Source organism: Aotus nancymaae, unplaced genomic scaffold, assembly GCF_030222135.1.
Source record: "Aotus nancymaae isolate 86718 unplaced genomic scaffold, 86718_ANA_hifiasm-v0.15.2.pri h1tg000051l, whole genome shotgun sequence".
In the NCBI taxonomy this organism is placed as follows: Eukaryota; Metazoa; Chordata; class Mammalia; order Primates; family Aotidae; genus Aotus; species Aotus nancymaae.
In genome coordinates this window covers 25267012-25291136 of record NW_026988465.1, presented here as the reverse complement: position 1 = coordinate 25291136, position 24125 = coordinate 25267012, and the positions used below count along the sequence as shown (strand labels likewise).

At 43.8% G+C, this 24125-nt stretch overlaps 1 protein-coding gene and 2 non-coding genes across 3 annotated transcripts; 1 reads left to right on the top strand and 2 right to left on the bottom strand.

Moving 5' to 3' along the window:
* Positions 1–612: 612 nt before the first annotated feature.
* On the top strand, positions 613–685 carry TRNAR-UCG (transfer RNA arginine (anticodon UCG)). The gene has a single exon. It is a non-coding gene; the product is annotated as a tRNA-Arg (tRNA).
* A 6497-nt stretch (positions 686–7182) lies between these two features.
* Positions 7183–7276, bottom strand: TRNAI-UAU (transfer RNA isoleucine (anticodon UAU)). Its single transcript has 2 exons — positions 7239–7276; positions 7183–7218 (listed from the first exon to the last, which is right to left on the bottom strand). It is a non-coding gene; the product is annotated as a tRNA-Ile (tRNA).
* Positions 7277–11077: 3801 nt separating this feature from the next.
* Positions 11078–20239, bottom strand: GPX5 (glutathione peroxidase 5). Its single transcript, XM_064363133.1, is given in 7 exon segments — positions 11078–11284; positions 12955–13046; positions 13467–13495; positions 13497–13590; position 14293; positions 15916–16068; positions 20153–20239. Coding segments are annotated over 7 exon segments (663 nt in total).
* Between the last annotated feature and the right edge of the window lie 3886 nt (positions 20240–24125).

Below are 24125 nucleotides of genomic sequence, written 5' to 3'. Positions count from 1 at the left end.
CCCACCCGGTGGCTGCGCGGATCACAGGCGTTTTCTACGTTATTTCTTCTCTCGGTGCCCGCTAAACGGGGGCTTTTAACTAACGTCTCACTAGACGGGATTCAGCTGCGGGGCCAGGCGAGGGCGAGGCCACGTTTTGACGATGACTGCAGCTGTTGCGGCTGAATTGGAGGCCACGCTGAGAAGTCGCCGGAGGGTCTGTCTCGTTCACCTGCTGATTTTCATTGACTTCCAGAGGGTCTCAACGCGGACTGCAAACTGACCACGTGCAGTGGGGATTATAGAGGGACACTCGATCCTTTTTCCCTTTCTTTACAGCTTTTGTTACCGGCTGAGAGAAGCACCGTGGCGCATGCTCAACATTTGGTGTAACTTTCGGTGTCGTTAAGGGTAGGAATTTGGAGAAAATTGAAATACTCACTTTGCATCAAGCTGTTATTGTGTGACACTGGAAAGTTATTTAGCTTTTGTATTATTTACACTATCTTTGAAATGAGGGTAGTAACAGAAATCATGTCATATAAGTAGAATCATGCAATGTATATATATAATCCAGACTAATAGCCAAGACTTACAACATTTGTTGCATTTTTTGCAAATATTGAGTCGTGGGACCACGTGGCCTAATGGATAAGGCGTCTGACTTCGGATCAGAAGATTGAGGGTTCGAATCCCTTCGTGGTTGGTTGTACCTTTTTCACTCTCCCACTCCCAACTCTCGAGCAACACTGCACATCTTCTATACCCCAAAATTATAACATGCAATCACTTTCGGGAACCAAACGTCAAGTCTCTACAATTCTCTCTTGTGTAAATGTAAAGTGGCATCACTGATGGCGTCTGAGTTGCGAGTGATGCAGGTGGGGCCCGCGCACCAGCTTTCAGCTGTTTGTAGTTCGGAAGAAGCGCTTGGCCAGGCTGGCACGCAGGTGCCCGGAGCTCGGGGCGGGATGGGCGCTCGGGTCCGCGCGCCCTGGGCCAGGCGGACCCTCTGCCTGCCGGCTGGGTGGGCTCTGAACTCAGGTGAGTGCAGGTTAAGAAGTTCTGTTCACCTGGTCCCCTTTGGGCGCTCGGTGACAAGTTTGACTCGCAGGCACACAAAAAAGTGTATCTTGAGAGCCTTCTCTTTTTGAGGTCAGTTTAAATATCGTCCCCTTTCGAAAGGAAAACTTTCCGCATGTTAGAGGCGCTGAAGGAACACTCGCCATAAAACCCGCTCGTGATTGAGGTGGGTGTGGTCGGCGGCCGGACGCTTTCTTTCTCCGCCCAGGCCGGCTCCCGGGTTGTCCCTCACGTGGCGGGGCGAGTTAGACTGTCCAAAATATCTCAGGAACCAAGGTGCTAACAAGACCTGGAAACAGGAGAAGAGGCGAGCCAGGAAGAGATCTTGAAGAAGATGGAGCGGCCTCTTCAAAAGGCGAAGGCCCTTTGTAATAAACCAGTAAAAGTCAAAACAATCGTCTGAGCAGGAAGATATAAAAGATAGAACAAAAAAATTAAACCAGTAAACGTCAAAACACAACAAAAGGGGAAAGAATCTGGCCAAATACATTTGAATATTTATATGAAATGGAAAAATTATTAGGACAACATGACTCATTAAGATTCAAGAAAGAATAGCAATAATGAATAGTCAAACTATGAAATAAATTGAATTAGTTGTCAAACATCTTCCTACTGAGAACCTCATGTCCCATCACTTATCCGGGGATTATGAGCTAGGAGATCGAGACTGGCCTGGCCAACATGATGAAACCCCGTCTCTCCTAAAAATACAAAAAATTAGCCGGGCGTGGTGGCGCACACCTGTAATCCCAGCAACTTGGGAGGCTGAGGCAGGAGAATCATTTGAACCCGGGAAGTGGAGGTTGCAGTGAGCCGAGATCGTGCCACTGCACTCCAGCCTGGCGACAGAGCTGGACTCCATCTCAAAACAAAAAGGAAGAAATAAATCCAATGAGATGTGATCTCTTCCACAGTACAGAAAAGAGAGGGAAAAGACTCACAACTACACTTGCAGAATGCCATAATGATATTTTTCCAGACGACGTACTCTAAACAGTTTTACTGAGGCATAATTGCCGTGCAAGAAACTGCACAAGTTTAAACTCTGTGTAAGTTTTACACACAACATTGTAATCATGAAATGACCAGTACAATAATGAACATAGACACACCCCCAAAAAATGTGGTGTGAAAGAATGTACAGAAGCATTTAAAAACACACTCTAGGTCAGGCACAGTGGCTCACGCCTATAATCCCAGCACTTTGGGAGGCTGAGGCGGGCAGATCACCTGAGGTCGGGGGTTCAAGACCAGCCTGACCAATATGGAAAAACCCCATCTCTACTAAAAATACAAAAAAATAGCTAGGCATGGTGGCCCATGCCTGTAATTCCAGCTACTCGGGAGGCTGTGTCAGGAGAATCGATTGAACCCGGGAGGCAGAGGTTGCAATGAGCCGAGATCGCACCACTGCACTGTAGCCTGGGCAACAGAGCAAGACTCCATCTCAAAAAAAAAAAAGTCTCTTCCCAAAGAGATTAGGAATTATATGTTTTATGGCCTTCTCCCATGAGGCAAAATCTCTGAGCTAGTGCTCTGAAGCTGAAGGTGGGAACATCCATGCTTTTCTCTGAGTAATACCTCTGCTTTAGTAGGTTGGTGGAATGAGGTCTTCAGGTCTTCTTAGCTTGAAACTGCACTGCCAGCATGGAACCATTGCCTTACTAGCTGGGAGAAGGGTGGTTGGGGTCCTAATATTTACAGTGGCAACATACCCAAGATAGAGCCTCCATCCATCCCATAAGAGAGGATCGGGATGCTGCCACTTCTAAGATGCCATCACTGGAAACTCCACAATCAGTAGCTGGAGGGAAGATGAAAAATGCTGATGCCCTGGCCCTCCCAGGATAGCGGCCCTCAGAATGAGAGCCAGGGAGTGAGGGAGCCCTGTGTTCTTCATTGCACTGGTCTGCGGTGGAGTTTTCATTTCAATGAACTGGGAGGGAAAGAGGGAGGAAGCAATCCTCTCTGTCTTAGTCAGTTTGGGCTGCTATAACAAAAATACTGTAGACTGGGAAATTTATAAACAACATAAATTTATTTCTTATAGTTCAGATGACTGGGAAATCTAAGATTAAGTTGCCAGCAGATTTAGTGACTGGTGAGAGCTTGTTCTCTGCTTCAAATATGGCCTCTTGCTGCATCCTCACATGGCAGAAGGGTGGAAGGGGTAAAGAGCTCCCTCACTCCTCTTTTATAAGGTCACTAATCCTAGCCATCAGGATTTAGTCATCGCCTAAAGACCTCTTAACACTGTCATACTGGTGACTCAGTTTTAACATACACATTTTGAGGGGACACAATCAGACCATAACACTAGTTCAAATACTGCAGACTAATTTTAGTAGATTTTCTTGAATAGATATTTCTTTATTTGCTGTAAGCCCTGAGGACCTTTGCCAGAGACTTTTTTTTTTTTTTTTTTTTCAGATGGAGTCTTGCTCTGTTATCCAGGCTGGAGTCCAGTGGTGCAACTGCTTCACTGCAACCTCTACTTCCCGGGTTCAAGCGATTCTCTTGCCTCAGCTTCCCAAGAAACTGGGACTACAGGCACCTGCCACCATACCCAGCTAATTTTTGTATTTTTAGTAGAGACGGGGTTTTGCCAAGTTAGCCAGGCTGGTTTCGAACTCCTGACCTCAGGTGATCCACCTGCCTTGGCCTCCCAAAGTGCTGAAATTACAGGCATGAGCCACGGTGCCAGGCACTTTGCCAGAGACTTTTAAGTGGTTGATTTGAAAAAAAAGAATTTTCACCAGTTTCACTTGAGAGTAGGTCTCCAGGCTCTTTTCACTCCATGTTGAAAGTCAGTCTCTGGAGATACCTGAAATTTCCGAGTTTATTGGTTATAAAAACTGTTCACAGCTGTATCATGTAGTACTATGAATATATTTCTTATCTTATGTGACTTTTAGTTTTCTGCAGAGTTATTAACTGCCTTTTACTTTTTCTTTATCTTTTATGACCATGTAACCAATTCATTCTCAATTTATTTTCCTGGAATTTAAGCAACTCTCAGTATGGAGAAATACCTCAAGGAACCTATCATTTTTAATATTTTTCTTCGTCCCCCTGCTTCTATCTGGACGGGTTGTTCTCTAGGCATGTCGCACAGGTGTCTTTCTGGGGCTTTTCTTCCACCGACCTGGGATATACTCTGCCTTCTTCCTGTTTTGGATCCCTGTATTTTCCTTTTTTCAGTGTTGTATCATTTTGATGGAGAAAAGCCTCTAGGATTTTCTGAGAGCGGGACTCTGTCTATAAATGGCTTTATAACATACTCACTTTTGATTGATAGTTTGACTAAGAAATTAGACAAGAAATTCTTTCTGTCATAATTTATGGCATTGTTCAATTGTCATTTTCGACTCTTTTTTCTATTAAATGAAACATTTCTAAAGAAAACACACAGATGCTTCTTTCTGTTCAGATTTAGTTTAAAATCCAAAGCAAAAAAAAAAAACCCAAAAGTTTGGCCTGATCCTGGTATCTGTCTGGTGGGAAGGTACTCAGGAGTACCTGGAAAAGAGGACTGTGCATCCAGCTTCTAACCACCATGACAAGTATGCAACATGTTAGAATTGTCTGTTATAGAATTTTCTTGAAAAAATATTAGGCAAATGAAATGAGCTACCAAGTGTAACTGTCTGGCATCTCTAAACTACCTCAATTATTTAAAATTAAATATACAAAGGTTTCTCAATATGGATACCAAACCCTTTTCTCCTTGTCACAGGTGACAAGGCAAATCAGCACACCTACCAAAGGGACAGCCAGCACTAGGAAAATGCAGGTAGGAAGGACTGCGGACTCTGCAGTTTAGTTTGCAAAACCAGGCAAGGACTGAGAGACATATCTATCCATTCACACCTCAGCTCACTCTAGAGATCTGGAAACTCTTTTCAGAGCAGGAACTCTGAGCCTGGTGCAAGGACACAAGGAGTCAGAAGCTTTTACTCCAAGGGTAAATTTGAAAAGCCCAGGATTCCAAATGATTCTGGAGTTTCTGTGCTGTGGCGAGAGCAGAGAGGACCCACTTCTTGGGGCAATGAGAAGATCCCCAAAAGTAATAAACTCCTAACTTGTACTCAGCACTTACTTTGTACTCAGCTAGGCTCTTACTTTGTACTCAGCACTGTGCTAATGGCTCAACCCATCATTTATATCTATGGAACAAGCCTCACTCAAATGCAGTGGCTTAAAGCAACAACTGTTTCTTCTGTTTACAGTTCTTCAGGTCAAGGATTTGAGCTGTGTTTAGCTGGGCAATTCTTTTGTTGGTTTTATCTTGGGTCGCTCATGTGATTGTGGTCATCTGGCAGCTTGACTGAGACTGGGTGGTCCAAGACAGTCCCGCTAACATGTGTGGTGTGTCAGCTGAACCGCCTAGCATGGCTGAGATGGCTGAGACTCTCTCCCTGCGGTCTTCCAACCGAGATGCTTGATGAGGTTTCCATACACGGTGGTAACAAGATTCTAAGAGGTAAGTGACAAGGTTTCTTGAGGCCTAATCTTAGAACTCCCACACCACCATTTCTACACCATTTCATAGCATTCTGTTGGTCAAAGCAAATCATAAAGTCAACTTACATACAACAGGGAGGGAAACAGACTCGGCCTCTTGATGAAAGCTGCTGCAAGAATCACAAGACAGACCTGGTGTGGTGGCTCACACCTGTAATTGCAGCACTTTGGGAGGCTGAAACGGGCGGACGGCTTGAGCTCAGGAGTTCGAGACCAGCCTGGGCAATATGGCAAAACCCCGATTCTACTATTAAAGAATACAAACATTAGCCAGGCATGGTGGAGCACACTTGTAATCCCAGCTACTCTAGCAGCTGAGGCATGAGAATCGCTTGAACCCAAGAGGCAGAGGTTGCCGTGAGCCAAAATTGTACCACTGCACTCCAGTCTGGGGAACAGATAGAAACCCTGTCTCAAAAAAAACAAAACAAACACACATACACAAACACTGCAGACGGATATGCATACAGGGATGGCAGGAATTTGTGGCCATTAATCAATTGTTAAAATTTATTATCAAACAACATGGTGAATAGCCCTCCTATTGATATGTTCATTGTACATCTTGGTTAAGTAAATTATCCACTCTCACTTTTTTTTTTTAACCAAGTATTAATTAAAGTTGGTCTGTAGGTCTTGTTTTGAACCCACCTTTACCTGGTGGGCAGCTCAAGATGAGATCGGGGAGAATGTAAACACTTCAAAATGCAGCAGCAGCTGGAAAAGAGCGGGTAGTGCTGAGCATCTGCACATGCGCGTCATGAATCTGTGAAGAGGGAGTGCTGCTGTGTCTCCGGATGTCTCAGATGTTTAAGATTCAGAGGGTGAGGTTGGTGGCCCACACGTAGGCTTTCTGCTCCGCTCCGAGGCTGTAATGCGTTGGTTTATTTTTTGATACTCAATACCTGTGTCTCTGTTATAACTATAGACATCATGGGCTTATTAAGAATTCCAGAGGAGTGAAGAAACTGAGGTAGGGAAAGCATATTCAGACAAGAAAATTCCCACAATATAATGATTTAAAAAACCCAAGATCGTCCTTATTTCACAGAGTTGAAAAGTCACAGAGGAGTACTTGTCATTAATTTTTACATATAGTCCTGATCTATCTGGGCCTGAGACTGTGAAGGTCGGGTTTCTTTGAGACAGGGTCTCACTCTGTCACCCAGGAACTACAGGTGCACACCACCACGCCTAGCTAAATTGTAATGTTTTGTAGAGACAGGGTTTCATCACATTGCCCATGCCTCATCTTGAACTCCTGGACTCAAGAGACCAGCTCGCCTCGGCCTCTCAAAGAACTGTGATTACAGGCGTGAGCCACACCACACCCGGTCAGTTTCTTATTGAAATGAATACTGTCAAGAGCTGTTTTAGCGACTGTTGCTAAGGTATTGGACAAAGGCAGACATCAAAAAGGACCATAAGATTACATCTGTCATCCATTGCCTTAAGCTGGGAATTCTAAGTCAAATCACGTGAGGTTTCTCAGTACAGTCAACGAGAACGGTACGTACACGTCGCTGAAAGGGATCTCAAACTCAGTAAACTCTCCTCATTTTTGAATTCCTACAGGTCGGAGAATAGTAAAACTGCTCCAGGTGAGGCTCGAACTCACAACCTCGGCATCGCTCACAGGTGCACCGTCTTATAAGTACCGCGCGCTAACCGATTGCGCCACTGGAGCGGTGGAGGTGATGGGGATTTGGAAAGGTATAAGATGCTCATCATACAGATTAAAGATGAACTCTTTTCAAACTTTTTTTTAAAGGTATTAATCATATGAACTTTAGGCACCTTCTAATACGGGACTTCCACGAATAGGACTGAAAGCAAAAATGAAGGGAACCCCGGAATTAGCTGACCCAGAGCCCTTTTCCTCCCGTCTCAGAGATGCGCGGGGACTCGCGGTTGCCGTCACCGGTACCTCGATTTTCTGCTCAGATCTTCCCACGGCTTCTGTCAAATCAGACAGTCATTTAAAAGCATTTGAATGAAAGAAAGTCATATCGGTTCACCAAAAGCAGGAGGCCGAGACGGCTGCATGTAGAATAGACGTGTCAGTCACCGCATTCCGGGCGAAGTGTCCACCGCCTGCACAAAACCCGCGCGTTTTCCATCCACCGTTTCGGAATCCCGCGGGCTTCACATCCCCGCCGTTCCACTTCCTGTCTCCCCACTCTGCGCTCGGCTGCACTATTTGCTGCTTTAAATGAAATGCCAACCTCTACCCGTACCCAGACACTCGCTGATTTTAAATCTAATAATGTTAAACTACTTTGCTACTCGGAAACACTCAGAGAGCGAGTATTTCCTTTACAAAAATCACTGTTTGCGATATATAGATGCAACGCAGGCTAAGTAAATGCAGAAAAATAGTAATATCATTATTTGAAAATTTGCTAAAGTCTCATATCTCGAGAAATTCATTGTTTACCTTTGTTGCATTAAATGTCAGGCTTTTTCTATGAAGATTTAACAAAGACAGATTAAATATTTTTAAAATTTTTGTTAAAGTTATTGAACTACATAACAAACAGCCCCTCTCAACAGCACATTCCTTTTTTATTTTTTCAGACTGAATGTCCTTTGGCCTCCTGTGATATACAGTTATCTAGTGGACTTCCCAGCACTGCGTGGGAACCACTTGAACTGCCCACTTTTATGAACTTTTGATCCCCTATTTTTTTTTTTTTTTTTTTTTTTTTTTTTTGACGAGTTTCACTGTTGTTGCCCAGGCTGGAGTGCAATGGCACAATCTTGGCTCACTGCAACCTCTGCCTCCCAGGTTCAAGTGATTCTCCTGCCTCAGCCTCCCAAGGAGCTGGGATTATAGGCGCCTGCCTCAACGCCTGGCTCTTTCATATTTTTAGTAGAAGTGGCGTTTCACCACGTTGGCCAGGCTGGTCTCAAACTCCTGACCTCAGACAATCCACTCACCTCGGCCTCCCAAAATGCTGGGATTACAGGCATGAGCCACCACGCCCAGCTTGATCCCCTATTTCTACCACCTGCTGAAACAGTTGTGGTGTTTCTACTACATCCAGTGAGAGACATTTTTCTTTTTTTCCGAGTGGGAGCCATCTGTATTCAGGGAGAGCACTCCCATATCAATGAAGTCTCCTTATCTAACTTCAGGTTGCCCTCCCCTTCTTCAGGAACTCTGAGAATCTAGTTTGATATGAGGCAGATGCTGAGTGGGAGCCGAGGCACATAATATTTGGTAGGACAGTCATCTGCATTGTTTTCAAGCAAGAAGGATATGTTAACCCTCAATAAGAAGGGGTGGGCCACTTCTAAAAGTTTTTAGGTTCCTGGAAAATTTGGGGATTTGGATATTGTAATACATCAAACAGAAGTCTCCATCCAGTATCTCATAGTTCTATTCTTTTTCAATAAAGGCCAGGACTTTGACATAGAAAACGATCTAGGTTGGGAACTTTTTTTTTTTATGACAATGTCTCTCTCTGTTACTGAGGTGGGGTGCAGTGCTGAGATCTCAGCTCACTGCAGCAGCCGTGACTTACGGGCCCAAGTGAGCCTCCTACCTCACCTTCCTAGCAGCTGCGACCATAGGTGTGTGCCACTATGCCTGGCTAGGTCTTTTAATTTGGAGAGATGGGGTTTCCGTATGTTACCCAGGCTGATCTTGAACTCCTAGACCCAAGTGATGCTCCCGCCTCTGCCTCCCAAAGTGCTGAGATTAAAGGCATGAACCACTGTGCCCAGCTGGAAGTTAACTTCTTTAAAGTTTTACATACTATTCCTGTGATTAAGTCTTGGGCCTGAAGTTTAGATTTTTGTGCTCTGAAGTTGCAGATAGGAGAGGTCCTTTATACATCCTATGGAGGCACACTTTCACGCTTAGCCTTAATTTAATAATATATCATCCTCAGTCTTTAACTGTCTCTCTCCAGAGCATCAGTTTCCTCTGGCAACGGCTATCCAATTGTATTACATTATAATATCTGTTCCCCTCATGTTTCTCAAGCACCTAATACTTCATGTCTACTGGTGCATACCCTTCCTCCGGTTTACCATACCAGTTCAAGTCTGCCGAAAGTTTGACAACCACACTGCTCCTTGTGCCAGTGGTCATGTGTGCTTCAGCCATCTCTTCATCATAAACCAGATGGTGAATAATTCAGCTTCAATATCTCTTCTTTGCATCTTCTTTCTCAGATCATATTTGGTACCAACAGTTACTGGTTGGATTCCCTAGAAAGTAGACTCTAAGATGGATATTTGCATTCAGGAACTTTACTAGGGCATTAACGGAGGATCCATGTGGAGGGTTTGGGAGTGGCAAAGAAGAGAAGCAGGATTTGTCAGAGGGAACAATTGGGGTGCAGTGTGAGCACAAAAAAATTGGGGTGCATGCAAAAGGCCTACTCCTTGTGCATGTCTAGAGCTAGTATGGCCCTTCAAAGTCATGCTAAGTTGAACAGTTAGGGTTTGGCCTTCATGCCTCTTAAGGACCAGTAATTGGATGCAGGCTGCCCTGGAAAAAGGACAAACTTGGGTTGAGGCAATTCCTGAAGAGGAATGACAACTGAGAGCCACCGGGAGACAACCTTCCAAACGTAAATCTTTCATCTGGGGGCTCAGATCTTCTGGGCAATACATCATTTGTGACAGAGTAAGAAGGAGGAGGGAGATAAAACGAGTTCAAGCTCCAAGTAGGATTTAAAAACCCCCATAGAGGTCTTTGATGCTGCAGAAAACAATTTGTTGGAGGCAGTGGCAGGGCTCATTCTGAAGCTGAGGAGTCCAGGGTTGAGATGGGAAAGCTCATCCTTCAGAAGATAAAAGGCATTCCTGCCCAGCTGCCATAACCTGAATGCACTAAAGACCAGATAATAAGGAAGACTTTTGTAGGGCCGAACAGAGAGGTTCTGGGTCCCACCAGCATGGAGAGGCCCTCTACTCTTGTGAAGCAATGTTCTTGCTCCCAATGGCTGGTGGGGGGAGGGGTGTCATGGATGAAAACTGAGACAAAACAATTGGAAACTGATGATACATGTTTGTCCTAGGGGACAAAAAACGTTATGAAGTAGAACCTAAATTGTGTGACTATGACCCCATTGCTACTTCTACACCTCTAGGGTGGAGAGAGTTGGAAGAGTCAGGGTGTCTAGGAATGCTCTTCTTCAGGATGTGATGGTGACTGAACCACTGTCGCGGAAGGATGATTTCCCTCTGGTGGATATGAGTAATTCAACCTGTAACAGAGGTCTGGGGATTTTAGGTTTCCAGTTTTTTCAGTCTTCACCCACATACTCTTGAGAGGCAAGGAGCAGTAGCCTTCCAAATATAAATCTAGTTTGTGAAGAGTGGAACTCTGGCAGTATGTGGAGGTGATTTACTCATGGGGAGCCCATGTAGGAAGAGAGCGTGGTGAGAAGATGGATGTTCCTTCTCTGGGTGGGAAGAGGGAGCAAGTCGTTAGGTGAGAAGCAGGATGGCTCCTGCCCTTAACCCCACCTTCCTATTTGGTTTTGAATTGCTTCAAGTAGGCCACGATGTCTGCCTTGACTAAGCTGACTGTGGCCTAGTGGGACCAGCGCATGACAGGGATTTCATCGGGCCCCACCAGGAACTTTTCAAAGTTCCAACGGATGTCATGGACTTTGACAGGGTCCCAGGATATAGATTTGAATGTGCCCAAAATCTCAGAGGGATGAGGACAGGAGTGCTAAAGCACAGAGATGGAAAAGAGAAACAACGTTGTTTGTGCTCTGGGACGATCCAGACTATTTTCATCCGCAGGTAATCCACTCCTTCCTATACCTAGATATTTTAACTTCCTGTTATTCCTAATAAACGCCATAGATTCTTGAATCACCACTATGCCAACTACCAAGAATATTATAGATATTAGAGCAAAATCTGCTCTCTTTTGGTTTCTCCCCACGACCCCATCACAAAATGCTGCTGCCATGGATAAGACATGTTACCTTTTATGCTTTTGGCTTTCTTTTCTTCCAAGTAAATAGCTTGGATTTGAATGTGGTTTTCCAGGTCTTAGGGTTCCATGGGCCAGTACATTTCAATAATTATCTTTTTTTTTTTTTTTTTTAAAGACAGGGTTTCACCATGTTGGTCAGGCTGGTCTTGAACTCCCAACCTCAGGTGATCCGCCCACCTTGGCCTCCAAAGTGCTTGGATTACAGGCATGAGCCACCACGCCCGGCCTCAATAATTATCTTTAGGGACCAACACTGAATTACTAATATTTTGTCAAATAACAAAAAAAAAATTTAAACACCATCATTTTGTCACTTAATTTAAAAAGACCATTGGAAGAATAAACCACATGTGGGTCATAATTTTTTAATAAAGGGAAGCCCTATAAGTTAGATGAGTTGAGTTTATAAAATAACTTCTTACACTGTTGCTTTTTTCTTTGAGACAGAGTCTCGCTCTGTCACCCAGGCTGGGGCGCAGTGGTACGATACACTGTTCTATTGTCTTCAATTTACTAAGGATATATAAAGTCTTAACATGGACTAGTCTTGGTTCACAGTCTAGCAGTTAGGAACAATTCACTTTGGTAATCTTTAGAGTTCTTTCAGCTCTGGCATTCTCTATGTCTAAAAATCAGTGTTTCATAAAAGGTACCTACTATGCTGTATCATATCTGTTGATTTGTTATTTTGTTTTGTTTTGTTTTGAGACAGCGGCTTGCTTGGTTGCCCAGCGTGGAATGCAGTGGCACAGTCAGAGGTCGCTGCAGCCTCCAGCTCCTGGGCTCAAGCAATTCTCTGGCCTCAACCTCCCGAGTAGCTGAGACTACAGGTATATGCCACCACACCCAACTAATTTTTTTATTTGTTTTGGAGAGACAGGATCTCACTGTTGCTCAGGCTGGTCTCAAACTCCTGGCCTCAAGCAATTCTCCTGTCCTGCCTCAGCCTTCTTAAGTGCTGGGATTACAGGCATGAACCACTACACCCAGCTACGTACCTGACGGTTTCTAACTCTCTCCAGTATAAGCTCACCGAGGGTAGAGACAGTGACGTATTCATCTCTATATCCTTATTACTGAGATTGCTTTATAAAGAGCAGGCACTCGTTCAATGTTCCTAGAGTGAATGAATGAATGTCAATGAGCAAAAGAGCGTGGTCCTAGTAAAAGCTGCCATTCCACACAACTCTCTTCACCACACAAAGTTAGAGCCCCAAAGATACTCACAGATTAATCTCCAGATCAGCATGTGGAATGTGGAATGCCGACCTGGAGATTTCCTCCAAAAAGACCTATCCCACCTCCAGGCATGAGCCCCTGGATCCGTTTCTGCCCCACCCACTCTATGCTAGGAATATTGGAAAAGAGGAGGAGGCTTATGCCAGGAATTCAGTCACCTTCAAGAAGCTGAAGACTTTCTGTTCTTTTTCACCATTCACATCTCCTTTCTCAAAAAGCTGGAAATTAGGTACAAATCCCCCCCCCCCCCCCCCGACGGACATACCTGCAACAAGCCATAATGTTCCCAGGAAGCTCCAGGATATGCAAGAAAAAGTTATAATGGGACACTAGGATTTGAAGTCATGAGAAAGGGCAGAAAGAGGGAAATATCACTGTGGGTGGGAGGAATACGGCCATGTTTTGACTTGGGGCTCTCTGACTCACTTTCTCTCTATCCCACAACCCGTCTCTTTTCCTCCATCCCTGCTGTCTTCCCTAGTCCATCCAAGTCTCAGCCAGGGATGGAGAGAGAGTCTCTGGAAACTGCCAGACTCTCATCCGGGTAAGCCAAAGTTGAACTCTGCTTGCAATGCCTGTTAATCCACACCTCCCAGGAAGTTCCTGAGCCAGAAGGGCCTCTGGAGACTGCAGAAAGGCACACAGGCGCCTCCTGCTGGATTTCAAGCAGGCACGTACTTGAGCCCAGGAAGAATCTCTGTTATCTCCTGGTTCTTGCTTTCCAAATTGGGTGCAGGCAAAGCCCAACACAACTAGACCAAAGGGCTTCAGCTCCTCCTGGAGTGCATTCAGTTCTGCGGTTAGAGGAGGGACAACATATTGGTCTGGGTGGACATTCTGCCTTGTGCAGGGATCTTTCCCTGGGGTTACCCATTTTTCAGAGAAGGAAACAGAGGCCCAGGGAGAGAAACAGCTCCAGATCAGCAGGGCTATTAGTGGCAGAGCTGAAGTTAGAGTCTGTGTCTTCTTGTGCGCTCAAAAGCCCTTTGTGATGCTGCAGTGTTTCCCATACCTGCAGCATAGTAGAATCAGCTGAAGGCCCTTCCCTAAAAATAGGGATGCCCAGGTCCCATTTCAGAGAATTCTCTGTTCCTCTGAAATGGGCCTTAGTCATCTTTGCTATTCAAATGCTCAACAGGTGATTTTTAAATAAATAATACACTGCTCATTATTTTGCCTTCCCTGGTTGGTTAATTGATAGCTTGAATCTTTCTTTTTTAAGGGAAAAGACACAGACAATGAGGACCGAGCTTCTGTCCTCTGTGCAGTCTGGCTGACCCTGAGTGGAGTGGAAGTAAAACTGATAAAGGCAAAGAGAATCAGAGAAATTTGAAGTCAAGCATCCCAACATTTTTCAACAATTCTCAAGATGCTGAAGACTCACTCTTCCTAAAAACTCTCAGTGGTTTTCTGAAACACAAACTTCAGCCGCCTTCTTCCACCAGGAAGTTTTCCAACTTGTCTGCCCAGACTCTATAATCGTCTTCTTTGTTAACCCTTTCTAAGCTAGACGCCTTCAGTTCCTTGACAAACACTAACCAGTCCCACTGAAATTCAGCTCAGCCAACTGATGCCTCCTCTAGACCTTGTTTAAACAGAGATTGCCTTTCTGTTTTCACAGGGTTCCTCAGTACCTCTCCCTATATTCTTCCGTTATCTGTTAGTTGCAGAGTGGAAACTGAATAAATCGATTCTTAAAGTCCCTATAGGGGCCGGGTGCGGTGGCTCACACCTATAATCCCAGCACTTTGGGAGGCCGAGGCGGGTGGATCATGAGGTCAAGAGATCGAGACCATCCTGGTCAACAAGGTGAAATGCCATCTCTACTAAAAATACAAAAAATTAGCTGGGCATGGTGGCGCGTGCCTGTAATCCCAGCTACTCAGGAGGCTGAGGCAGGAGAATTGCCTGAACCCAGGAGACAGAGGTTGCGGTGAGCCGAGATCGCGCCATTGCACTCCAGCCTGTGTAACAAGAGCGAAACTCCGTCTCAAAAAAAAAAAAAAAAGTCCCTATAAACTGGGAAAATAAATTATGGTCCAATAAATGTTATTCAGTCTTAAAAAATAATGTGGAAATGATCTGAACTCAAATATATTTTGTTAATTAAAAAATCAAGGCAGCAAATAGTATTTATCGTGTGTTATCAGCTGGGGAGGGGGAAGCAGAAAAAAGAATCCATGTATTCTATAAACATGACAATATTGGTCTACCAAAGGGAGGGGAGGAAGATGGAAACTTTTAGTTCTAATTTTTTTTCTTTTGAACTTTGAGACTTGTGAACATAATACCTATTCAAAACAATTAAAACCAAAAAAAAAAGAGGTCTTATTATTTCAAATATAAGAAGTATATTTGTCTCTGGTATAATCCATCCTGATCATTATTTGCTGATTCTTAAACCACATGCCCTAAAATATGACAATGATAAAATTCTTCCCTGAATAATGTGCAAAAAGGGAGGAAAAACTACATCCTAAAAGGGGGTTGAGGTTGGAGAGGGAGTGTTTGCTTCTATTACAGCCTCATCTGCCAGCCCTCACGCTAGTCCAATGCAGTTCCAGGTAAAAACTCCTTCTCCTCATCATTGCAAGGTACCTGTAAAACCGTAGAAAAGTCTCAAAAACATGGATCCTCTGTCCTGTATTTATCAAGAAGACTTCTGTAATCATCTGAGAGGCTCCTAGTTCTCAGGTATATATTGATTCCCCTGGTAATCTCAGGGAAAAGCAGAGGCAGAGCATGGGGAAGGGGTAGGCACATTTTTTTCTGTAAAGGGCCAGATAGCAAATACTTCAGACTTCATGGGCCGTATGGTTTCTGTCACCATTACTCCTACAACTGCTGACCTCTACTTTACAGCATGAAAGCAGCCACAGGTGATGTGTAAATGAACAAGGATGGCTGCATTCCAATAAAACTTTGCTAACAAAGCTAGGCTGACCAAATTTGGTCTGTCCACCAGAGCTTGTTGGCTTCTGACATGGGGATGAACTCACGTGATTATGAGTATTTATTTTTGGTACATAATTAGAATTAAAATATAATTCCAAGTATAATTTAGAATATAAACAACTGGAAAGTTTAGCCCTAAAGAGATGTAGCTATGAATTCTTAACAGGATATTGCGCTGTCAGACCACAGTAGGTGGCCAGGTTGACAAAGAGGACTTGCTTGCCCACATACCGCTCGAAGGGAACATATTCCTTCTTCTTAAGCATGATGGCCTCATAGTCATAGATGGTGCCTTTTTAATCTCTGTGACAATCCATCTGGAAGATTTTTTTTAAGGTGATAATATTAGTAACAAGAATTCTTAGCACCTGTGTAACCTTTCAAAGACGTCAAACATTCTAACCAAGACCTAGAAAACAAATAAGAGTTGTCTAAAGTGACAATGACAAGACTGAAACTTGGTTCTTGTAACTTGGAAATAAAAATCCAAGTCTCATAAGCCAGACAGAGAAAGACAAGCATAGCATGTTCTCACTTATTTGTGGGATCCAAAAATCAAAACAATTGAACTGATGGAGACAGAGAGTAGAAGGACGGTTACCAGAGTCTGGGAGAGATACTGGGAGGATGAGAGGGAGGTTGGGATGATTAATGGGTACAAGGAGAGACAGTGAGAAAGGATGACTAAGACCTAGTGTTTGATACCACACAGGGAGACTACAGTCAGTAATAATCATGGGTACAAGGAGAGACAGTGAGAAAGGATGACTAAGACCTAGTGTTTGATACCACACAGGGAGACTACAGTCAGTAATAATCATGGGTACAAGGAGAGATAGTGAGAAAGGATGACTAAGACCTAGTGTTTGATACCACACAGGGAGACTACAGTCAGTAATAATCATGGGTACAAGGAGAGACAGTGAGAAAGGATGACTAAGACCTAGTGTTTGATACCACACAGGGAGACTACAGTCAGTAATAATCATGGGTACAAGGAGAGACAGTGAGAAAGGATGACTAAGACCTAGTGTTTGATACCACACAGGGAGACTACAGTCAGTAATAATCATGGGTACAAGGAGAGATAGTGAGAAAGGATGACTAAGACCTAGTGTTTGATACCACACAGGGAGACTACAGTCAGTAATAATCATGGGTACAAGGAGAGACAGTGAGAAAGGATGACTAAGACCTAGTGTTTGATACCACACAGGGAGACTACAGTCAGTAATAATCATGGGTACAAGGAGAGACAGTGAGAAAGGATGACTAAGACCTAGGATTTGATACCACACAGGGAGACTACAGTCAGTAATAATCTAACTGTACATTTGAAAATAACTAAAAGTGTATAATTGGATTGTTTGTAGAAAAAAGGCTAAATGCTTGAGGGGGTGGATACCCCATTTTCCATGATGAAATTATTACACATTCCATGTCTGTATCAAAACATTTCCTGCACCCTATACATACATACACTTACTGTGTACCCGTGCCTCCCACTCCCTCCACACACACATAAGAATCAAGTCTCCTATTTTTTTTTTTGGTTTGTTTTTTTGAGACAGAGTCTCGCATTGTTGCCCAGGCTAGAGTGCAATGGTGCGATCTTGGCTCACTGCAACCTCCACCTCCCAGGTTCATGCGATTCTCCTGTCTCAGCCTCCCCAATTGCTGGGATTACAGGTGCACACCACCACATCTGGGTAACTTTTTGTACTTTTAATAAGAGAGAGTTTCACTGTGTTGGCCAGACTGGTCTTCAACTCCTGACCTCATGATCTGCCCACCTTGGCCTCCCAGAGTGCTGGGATTATAGGCGTGAGCCACCACACCCGGCAGGTCTATTTTGAAAGATATGAGATACCAGGAAATGCACAGATAACAGAAAAGAGTATTGATTCATAAGCTGAGACAGTAGGAGCTGGAAGTAAGTGGGGCAGATGCGAAAAGCACACTTGCCTTTCACACTTCTGTGAAAAAGAGGCTACTCCTTGGCTTTGGATAGAAGGCCTCCTGCCTGGACTCTCTGAGAAGAGCGGGTTTTAATTGCTGACCTATTCTTAGGATACCTTAGTTGCTTCTCTTTCCCAGGTCTTCTGACTTCTTCCTCCACTTATCAGCAAGTAGAGTAGAAAGAACACTGCCCTGGCAATCAGAGGCCAGTTCCATTGTTAAATTCCTTGGTGAATCTGGGCAATTCCCATACCTGGCCCTCAGTTTCCCCTTGAGTAAAATGAAGATATTTATCTAGATTCTTGCTAGAACTTCAAGGGGGCTTCTGTGTTTAACATTCTAGAATCTGATATTATCCCCACCTTGAATCACTTTGTCCGGTCACTCACTTACCAATACGGTGTTGTGTAAGCCAGTACTGGGAAATCCCCGCTTTCGCTAGCTCTCAAGAAAGGAGATGGAGAACCCTAAGGTCCATCTGCAAGTGAGTCCCTGAAATCTGTTGGGCAGCATCAAACCTGCCAGTCACCCGGCTGCTCAGCCCATTGTGCTCTGGGTGTCTAATATCCACCTTCATCCTCTGTTCCACCTATCCCATTCCTTCTTAAATATCGCAAACATATTAATAGTTGAGCGACGTCCACACAACATTTGTTAAGTTCCACATAACAGAAATTAGTCCTGCCTGAAGTTCTCATTGCATGTTCTTTGATTAAATTCCTCTACAAGGCAGGTGTCGTCTTATTCCTCCTCTGTCTCTAGACCCTTACAGGGTGGTTCATGCAGTACCTGAAGTGCACTGAGGCCACAGTGCTCACCAGCACATGCCGATCCCTTTTCTTATACTCAGGAAGCTGCCACAGATTGCTCATGGAATACAGAGTATATACAACAGGAATATGAAAAGGAAGCTATATGTCCAAACCATCCAGTGAGAAAAAGGTGGAAAGGAACTGGCTGGAGAAAGGACAGAAGGATATTATCTGATACGGAATGTCCAGACTTAAACTAGGATTAACCTAGGCTTCCTGGAAATGCATTAGTCTAGTAAGGATTTTGGTTGAACACCATCTGCCCCCATTCAGAGAAAGAGTAATATAAAACAAAACACAACTTTTGTCCAGTCCTGTAAGCGCACTGATTCTATCACTAGCATACTAGTTGTAGCTACTCACTTCTTACTCTTGGGGAAAAAGAGATCTTTCTATGCAGGTTTCTACACGTTTCCCTAAGTTTATACACGCATACATGCACCATCAAAACTGAGGCATCTTTAAAGAGAATACGGTGTAAAAGCATTCGTTCCTATCTCCATGTTGCCTAGTTTCAAGTTAAACATTTGAGAGAATTTGCACTTTTTTTCTTTTGCTACTACAATGACAATCACTCAGTCATGTTGGGTAGCAGGACACAAGAGCTTAGAGAGACTCTTAATTTGAAGACTCCTTTTAGTACAGTTCAATTCTGATATTGACTGCTGTTCCAAGTTTACTGAAGTCCGTATAACATGTATCCATTATCTCTAGATGCAGTTTTTATTAAGCAAACTCTGCAGCCCAGAGTCTCCACACTCAATTAAGCACCACAGGTAACATAAAAATCACATCAGTTCTCAAAATAGGAGTTCAGCCAGGAAGTTATCTAGTTAACTTTAGAGGCGAGGGGTGGAGAGATCTAATTAGAGCTGCACTGTAGAATGTATTATACGCATAACAACTGCTGTTCACCCACCCATAAGATAGTTGCTGTTACCGACAAATTTACAATGAGAAAACAGAGGTCAACTCATCTAAAGCCCATTTACTTCATGATTATTTTTTGCCTACAAGTTACCTCATTCATTATTATCCTTTCCCAAACTGCCTCTTCTGCTGCCAGACACACATGTCTTATCAATAAGGTCATGAGCCGTGAATTGGGCAGAGAACCGAAGCCAGAACCCAAGATGCCTGACTCCAAATCATAGGGCTCTGCTTTTATTTTCATGTTTTATGTTTGTCTCATAATTCTCTGACTTTATCTATCCTTAAAACTTCCACATTCATTTTTTCCTACTCTTCAAGGGGTTCTTTGGAGCTGTGTCTGAGACGAGACTATTCAGCCTCTCCTCTAAACCCCAGTCCCCACATATCTGAGGCCCATCGCTGTCCCAGCTGCAGCCCCAGCTCTGAAGTGATGTGGCTGGAGAGGTCTCCAGGGGGCTCCCCCTGAAGAAGGGGAGAAACGACTACAGTATGGACACCCTTTCTTCCCTAGTCATATTCAGCTCAAGGAACACCCATCCATAGGAGTGAAGAAAATTCAAGGAGGAAAAAAGCAAGGTTTCGGAGAACCAGCAAAGAAGAAGACATCAGGAGTCTGAGTCTCACAAGAAGGACTGGAGGGCAGAATCTAGACGCAGGACGGAAGAGTGACTACCGCACCTCTCCGAAGCACACTCACCTTCATCTTCTCCTGCTTGGGACTTGCTTGCACAAAGCAGGCTAGGAGAACGGGGAGCAGATGGACGGCTCTTAACTGTACAGTCATGACTAGTGCTTGTAGCTTGCTAGTCTGGAGGCCTGAGGTCCTTGCCCACCTCTGCAGTCTTTTGGTATTTTGGTAGGGACTTAGCCCAAGCCCGCACAGGCCAATCACAGGGCTGCAAGGATTCCTGATGCATGAGGTGGGCGTGAGGACCGCAGAACGCAAACCACATCCTTCCACACACGCTCTGCGAGCACTCAGTGCTCACCAGTGCAATGAGGATTTGCGACTCATCAGTTCTGGGAAAATTATAAATGGGTGATGGCAACCCCTCTGAGGTCCTTAAAGACTACTATCTGCTTTTCCTCAAGGGATGAAAGTGTATAGATGCTGACGCAGCCTTCTAGATACTGAAGTAAAGTCACTGCAAAAGGGTTGGTGTAGACATTCCAAATGTTACTTCTAATATTATTTGAGCTTAAAAAAAAAAAAAATCAAAAGATGTGCAGGCTATCTAGGATTTCTCAAAAAGAGCTGGGAGGAAACTGGCCTGAGGAAGGGAAATAGTCACAATGTATGCAAAGGACAGCAGATGAATACAAAGGCTTAGAAATGCTTTCAAGTGCTTATATACCAGTAAGAAAAAACTATCAGACCAACAGAAAAAAACGGGCATGAAACAGAAAATCAACTGGCATCTGTAATAGGATACAATGTTCTCTCTCACCAATAATCAAAGATGTATAAATAAGAAGATACACATTCTGCGTTTATCAGATTGGCAGAAGTTAAAAGGAATGGTGGTTCCCAGCCTGGGCTCAGTCTGGTACAGGAGGCTCTTATGAGATGCAGGGGGAATGGGGAATACTGATGTTGCCAGCTTTCTGAACGATAATCTGACATTCTCAATGCAGTGCTTTAAAAAAGTAACTATCTTTTTAAAAATAATTATATATTTACAAAAATTGCAAGCATTCCTCTTTTTTTCTATTTTTTTAACTTTTAAGTTCAGGTTTGTTATATACTCAAATTTGTGTCATGGGGGTTATTCATACAAATTATTTCATCACCGAGGTATTAAGCCTAGCACCCACTAGTTATTTTTCCTGCTCCTCTCCCTCCTCCCACCCTCCACTCTCTAACAAGCCCTAGTGCGTGCTGTTCCCCTCTATGTGTCCATGTGTTCTCATCATTTATCTCTCACTTATAAGTGAGAACATGTGGTATTTGGTTTTCTGTTCCTGCATTAGTTTGCTGAGGATAATGCCTTCTAGTTCCATCCATATCCCTGCAAAAAACATAATCTTTTTTCACAGCTGCATAGTATTCCATGGTGCATATGCACCACGTTTTCTTTATCTAGTCTATTATTGATGGGCACTTAGGTTGATTCCATGTCTTTGCTATTGTGAATAGTGGCAAGCAATCCTCTTAATAGCCTGGAAGCCCAGGCCCAAAAAGAACCATGGAAATGAGACACAAGTTCCTCTAAGAATAAAGTTGCTTTGCCTTTCAACTGGCATACAGGCCCTCATTCTTTCAGGGACAATTTCTAACAACCGTTCAGTAGTCTTGGCTAAAATTTTAGAATATATGAATTGATGGATGCTGGCCTGGAGCCCAGGAATTGCTGGGTTTCTGACATAAATAACATCATTAATCCCTGCTGATTTCACAGGAGATGGACCAAGACAGTCTTCCCTTTTGTCTACCATATGGTTTTAATTTTTGGACTCCTAGCACTAAGGTTTAATTAATCACGCTCCTAAGTTCACAATCATTTGTCCTTGTAAGGCCCCTCTCTTGTATTATTTATTATTTATATCCTTTGATTCCCAAACTCCACTCTTCTTCCCCTTGCTATCATAAGTATATTTAATATGCTTAATATGCATATTATTTATATTCCTGAAAAACTTATATATTCCTCATTAGATTATTGGCTCCTTAAAATTTAAAAAATTACTCATTTTTTTTCCCAGTTGGACCTCAGTTTCAAAGGACTGAGTCAAACTCTTAAATTTATGCCATTTACCATCATTAGGCTGTGCAGGGATTCTCTTACATAAATTTTAATTTTTTTTGTCCCCAATCCACTGCCGTTTTCCTACCTCATAGAGAGAAGGAGTGGCAAAAGAACAGATACAGAGACTGGAAAGTGTTAGTGTGTGGCTGTTTCTAATGCTTTGAAACTGCAAGAAAGGAGTGAATTCAGCAACTAAGTGGGTTCTAATGAGATAAAGAGATGCTGGACAATCTGTGGATTAGTGAAGAGGCTCAGGGTTGTTTCCTTTCACTGCTCTCCCCACACATCTCTCCTCCTCCCATAGGAACGGCACTGCCAGCCCAGCTTTGCTGAACTTCTATGTTTAGGAAATGATAAATTCTTCCTCTCCAGTTCTAAGTTCGTTTTCAACCAGCCCCCTCCACTAACCCTGCCTCTTCCAGGTTCACACAAAATCCTGCCTCCACCTCTTTGAAGTCTCACTGGGTTTAATTCTCTGCCAGTCTGGGGGAGTCTGGACATTCATGAGCTCGCCTGGAAAACAGAAGCTTTTTATTATCTCTGATGTCTGATCTCTTCTTAGAGCCTCTAATCTGAGGGAGGAACCCATGCAATGCCTGACCCAGCCGCAAAACACCCAAAGCCCTCCAGGTTTCCTGCTTTGTGGCACCTCCTGGGCCCAGCTGCTGACTCTCCTGCTCTCCTCCCCTCTATCACAGTTTAAAGAACTGTGGAGATTAAAATATCAAGCCTCAATCCTTCCCAAGTTATGTGACTTTGGGCAAGCTGCTCTCTGTCCATCTGGCCCTCATCTGTAAAACTGGTCTACCAATATGAACTCATAGGGCTAATTTTAGGGGAAAATAAGACATTAGTTTAAACTCAGCACTGGACCCAGCCCAAGAAAAACACCCCATGTTAATTCAACAGATGAATAAGCTGGTGCTCAGATAGAAAACCTGACTTTCTCAAAGCCTGTGTTTAGTGACAGCTGCCCCTCCCTTGCTGTTATAAATTCCTTACTTTCCTTGCCATTTCATCTTTGCTTGTCACACAATAACTAACTTCTAGAGCAGAAGAGAAACTTTCATCATAAACTGGGCCTCAATGGTCAGATCCAATGGCCTTTCCAATCCCTTGTTCCACCGTTTCAGTTTCCCTGGAGGCAAGAATTCTGTCCAGGGAGCTCATGCTCAGCAGGAGGCCCACGGAGGGCACCTCTTGTCCTCACCCACGACTGCCTCACTTAGCAGCTGCCCCCTCTTCACCTGCAGCCAGAGCCACATAGCAAATCCCTGTTGCTGATTTTCTGGAATGCTGAAATCATCTTCTACCTGTCGTCTCTCTTCCAGGCTCTTCGTTTCCATCCTTTTTCCTTTACCCTCCTGCCACTGGAAACTCTAACCACCTGTCTGATGATAGCTCTCCCCCTATAAAGAGCCAGTGATGCTAACCAGTTTACTATAGCATCAGATCCAGAATCTCCAGCAAGGTATCTATCTGGTGTATTGTTGATGGGCATTTAGGTTGATGACATGTCTTTGCTATTGTGAAAGTGGCCAGCACCCCTCTTAGTAGCCTGGAAGCCCAGAGCCTTGAAGCTCTCCTGATGTGCTCTCAGCCTCCTTCTAGTCTTGACTCCCATCACTCCCCATGTGAATCTCAGACAGCTACATTCTTTCCATTCTTCAACACACACTTCCTTGGATTTAGATTTTTGACCTTGGAGGTCTACTGTGCTGAGAACTTTGAGATCCCACCTCTCCTTGTCCAAATTATATACATTATGCAAATTATATATACATATATGTAATTTGTCAGGACAAGGAATTCCCACGGAAAGATAGGAAATACAATTTGATCAAATTTTACCTATTAAGATTTTTTTTTTTGAGACGAAGTTTCACTCTTGTTGCTCAGGCTGGAGTGCAATGGCGGGCGCAG